At 37.3% G+C, this 4139-nt stretch overlaps 1 protein-coding gene across 2 annotated transcripts; it reads right to left on the reverse strand.

Moving 5' to 3' along the window:
* Positions 1 to 664: 664 nt before the first annotated feature.
* On the reverse strand, positions 665 to 3916 carry LOC108343866 (proline dehydrogenase 2, mitochondrial). 2 transcript variants are annotated; one of them, XM_017582281.1, is made up of 4 exons: positions 3237 to 3915; positions 1274 to 1919; positions 902 to 1142; positions 665 to 808 (listed from the first exon to the last, which is right to left on the reverse strand). In XM_017582281.1, exons 1-4 carry the CDS (start codon positions 3765 to 3767, stop codon positions 769 to 771), a joined length of 1458 nt encoding a protein of 485 aa, XP_017437770.1. In that variant the 5' UTR covers positions 3768 to 3915; the 3' UTR covers positions 665 to 768. The 2 variants fall into 2 exon arrangements, with proteins under 2 accessions (XP_017437770.1, XP_052723693.1); XM_052867733.1 differs by lacking the exon at positions 665 to 808 and having other exon boundaries at positions 856 to 1142; positions 3237 to 3916.
* Between the last annotated feature and the right edge of the window lie 223 nt (positions 3917 to 4139).

Below are 4139 nucleotides of genomic sequence, written 5' to 3' on the forward strand. Positions count from 1 at the left end.
AGATAATTAATGTAGTTTATCTTTTACAAATTTGGGTTATAATAAATAAATTGTAGAAATCTCTCATGATTTTTAGAAATTTTTATTTTTAAATTTGTGTATAAACTAATTTTGACTTGGGAAATATTTTTTCTTCTCTTTTAAAATTTTATGAAGTTTGTCCAAAAACATTATGTGAAATGTTAGATAAGTTGGATTTCTAGTCAAACCAGAAAAATCACCTTTAACATCAGAGAAAAGTCAAAAAGTATTTTAGAACATTAGAGAAATGTCAACATTATTTAAGGATTTATAGAAATAACAAAAAGGTTGTAAGAAAGCATTATCAATGCTTCTCACTAAATTTTTAATAAAAGAAGAAAAAAATTCCTAATGTGCAAGAACTTGTTATAGTGACAACTTTAATTTGCTTGTTGTTAGATAACCACTTGCATCCATTGCACATACATTATTAATCAATTTGAAGTCTTTCAAAAGTGGAAGTTTTTATGATAGTTAAATGAAACAAACCAACTTGACTAAAAACCAGGTTCAAAAACTAGTCTCACCCAAGCATTATAAATATACTATTCACATTTTCCAAACTTAACTTCAACACATTCCAATTTATCCTCATAGCTCAAGAGTGAAGAGAGAAAAAAAATGCAATTATGTTTCCAGCAAAAGCACCAAAATAATGCAGATTTTCATTTCATTTAAAGCACATTCGATCCGAACATAGAATTCTCTACATTTACAAAAGTTAATGAAACCATGCTTCCTAGCTGATTAGAAGACTGCAGCTTTTAGTCTCCTTCCCAACTCCTTTCTGTTCAGAGAAAAATGATCATATTGTTAACATCAAAGCAGATTTTCCTATGTCACCAAGAGATTAATGAACAAAAACTTGAATTTAGCATACCTCATGAGTTGCCTATCAAAGCCTGAAGCAGCCAAGAGCCCTCTATTCTCTTCAGCCCTTCTAAGGAGGTAAGGCATCACCATTTCTACAGGTCCAAATGGCATATACTTGCTTACCTGAAACCCTGCATTGCTTAAACCATATGAAAGTGCCTCTGACATTCCATATAACTGTGCAAATTCTAGCTTGTTCTTCACCTTTCCAACTCCTAATTCATGAGCTTTTGCCACAGCCAATTTCCCTATACACACCATAACAAACACTTTAACATGGAAAAAGTACATGCACAAACTTTGTAAATGTAGGAAACTAAACTCTGTTGTAAATATAGATATAAGAAAATGAATAGCCTTATAGTTGCATATTAAATACCTGACTCAATATTGTGAGTTGCAAGAACAACTGAATCAGGTCCATTGGCAACCTTTTCCAGCATAAATGATGCACAGTCATTGAAGCAATTGTGTGTGTCCTGAATGGTATTGTGAATTGGGGATGCATTTCCAAAAGACTCAGCCAATTTACGCTCTGTGGACATATAAGCACCCCTCACCAATTTGAACCCCATTGGAACTCCCATTTTCTCTGCTGCCTTTGTTGTGAGCAACAACCTGTCTTTGGCATCTTTCAGGTAAGTTTGGAGGGTCCCAAACACAATGGGGTTGCTACCTTTGTTGTGCTTGATTGCAGCAGCGTATGTGAAGTAATCAATAGCTGGCTGAACAGTAGTGTGTTCAGCATCAACCAACAGAGGCATATTAGCCTCCTCGCACGTTTGGCAGAGTTGAAGCAGTCTCTGGTTGGCAAGTTGCAGATCACTCTCTTCTTCTGGGGTTAGAAGCTCTGGTCTCTTCTGTGTGTGGTACAAAGGGCTAGTTTCTGCGAAAATTGGGAGAGAATCTTGCTTCCATGGCAAAACGAATGAAGGGTCTTTCTGTAGCCATCTTAGAAGGTCACTGACTCTTTCTAGCAATGCCATGGGGCATATTGCTGTGATTTTCACAATGATAAAGCTCACCTGTCACGTCAAAGATTAAATTTTGCTGCATAAGTTAAACACCAGAAAACGCATAAAAACAGATGAACAATACAACAAACACGTCAACCGCATGGCCTACCAAACACAATGCAAGAAAATTGACAATGAAATCATTAAAAACTTGGTTTGAAATTGGTAAAAGTGCCGTGTACTGTCATGAAAGCCATCAATTTTATTTCTCTCAATTCGTACACTCTGCAATTTTCTCATGGCATGAGGGTGAATCACAGCTCATGTGCAGCAGCAGTAATACTAAACTGCCAACACCATTGTCCTCTTTCTGAGAGTGACAAAATAACACATCCCACATCAATATCATGCAAAAAAAAAAAAAACCAAACGTGACCTTAAAGGGCATATCAAGTGGTCACACTATAACGTTGATTTTCTGACAATGATTTATGCATGGTACCCACTTGTAGATTCAATCACAGAAAAATCAAACACGCCGCACCGTACGCGTTTCGTTGCAGAGTCCCAAATTACACAAAAATAATAACGCAATTTTAATTTGGTGCAAAAGAATTGATCAAAAAAGTTGGTCTATTTTCACCCCTTTTTCTTTTTCTTGCCAAAATCAGTTTTTTTAATATGTAAAATAACGTGGTAATAAAGAAATGCAGTGATTCATTTTCGACAAGTGGATCACACTCTTTTTCTTTCGTTACGTTAAAAGTTATGCATATCAAACTTATGATCTGGCATACCATTAAAATATTAAAATAAAGTAAATATACAAAAACAACTGTACACAAAAAGTAAGACACAAATAAAGAGCATTGAAACACCGTAATTAGTTGTAAAAAAATATTAAAAAGCATGGAAGCACCGTAACTTCCGACAAATAATAATAATTGATAATCATAATTAAAGAAAATAGAATATTTCCAAAAATGTCACATGACACATTTATCTTTTGTTTAATTTACTACAAAATTTACACATTTCAAAATAACTTTTTTTTCTCTGTGAAAACAAAAAGGCACAGGATTCAACCAAACCCATGTCACAGAAGGGTACACAAATATTTTATCAACTGAGGTTTTCAGTTCGAGTAAACTTTTCACCATCCCTTTTTTTTCATTGACTAAATTGTTTCCTTTTATTTTTCATAAAAAAAAACAAAGTTTCACTTATCAGAGATGTTTTAGAAGGGGATCTAAAACTCTTGGAAAAAAAAAGACAATAAATTCAAGTGGGACCCACTTCACCGAATCTAGCTCATTCTCCCCGTTGCATGTAAGAAAAAAAATGAAAAACCAAAGAGATAGAAGAAAAAGAATAAGAAGCAATTACAGAAGCTGGTGGAAGCGATTTGCTGACAGTAACCGTTTCAAGGAACCCAATGAGGTTCCGATCACATCCCTCGTTATCATGCGCATCCTCCACGCCGTACACGAGCATGCCGCGCAAGCCGGCGTCGTTTAGCGCCCCGATGCTCTTACTTGCAGTTACGGCGTCCTCGCCGGCGCAGAAGTGTGAGAAGAACGTCTCGCGCGTGGTGTACATGACGAGATCCCGCCGCAGCCCACTCTGGAACAGCGGCGACCTCATCACCCACATTCCCATGTCCACCATGGGTCCCACCGCCGTCGCATGAAGCACTGCTGCCGACCGGAGCAGCCGCCCCGTGGACACGGAGGCAAAAAGCCGCTCCCCGTCGTCCATCGCCAGCGCCGCCTCAGCCGGAGCTTTTGGCGGCTTCTCGAAGATCGCCGGCGGCGTGATGACAGGTGTTAGAGGGGGATGCACCGTGTTGAGGGGCTTCGTGGACGTGTTGTAGCGGGGTCCCTTGAGGATCTTGCGAGGAATAACGCGTGTAGCCATTTCTACTATGATGTTCTTTTTGGATGAGATTAAGGTTTGTGTTGTGTTCTTGTTGCTCTCAGGTCTGGAAATGTTGGAACATGGGTGGTGTTTTATAGGCGAGAAAAAATGGGTAAGAAAGGAAAACACAATACTTCAATTAAGTTGCATGGAGTCAGCAGGAGAGTGGTCAACTTGGAGTTATTTTTTATTATTAGTAAACTAAATAAAATCATTTTTCATATTTTCTCTCTAATTTATTTCAACCTGATTCCATGTAATGCCTTCAACTTGCATAGTGGAATGGGAGAAATACAACACATTTTATATAAACGCTTTAATCATTTATTGTCAATAATCTTAATCATGAAAAATATAAATTCAATTAGTTGC

This window comes from Vigna angularis, chromosome 8, assembly GCF_016808095.1.
Source record: "Vigna angularis cultivar LongXiaoDou No.4 chromosome 8, ASM1680809v1, whole genome shotgun sequence".
Taxonomy (NCBI): domain Eukaryota; kingdom Viridiplantae; phylum Streptophyta; class Magnoliopsida; order Fabales; family Fabaceae; genus Vigna; species Vigna angularis.

Coding starts and splice junctions, on each gene's coding strand:
- LOC108343866 (XM_052867733.1), bottom strand. CDS start 3,767: ATGGCTACACGCGTTATTCCTCGCAAGATCCTCAAGGGACCCCGCTAC. Junction 1,920..3,236: donor AATCGCTTCCACCAGCTTCT/GTAATTGCTTCT, acceptor TTGACGTGACAG/GTGAGCTTTATCATTGTGAA. Junction 1,143..1,273: donor AACTCACAATATTGAGTCAG/GTATTTAATATG, acceptor TGGTGTGTATAG/GGAAATTGGCTGTGGCAAAA.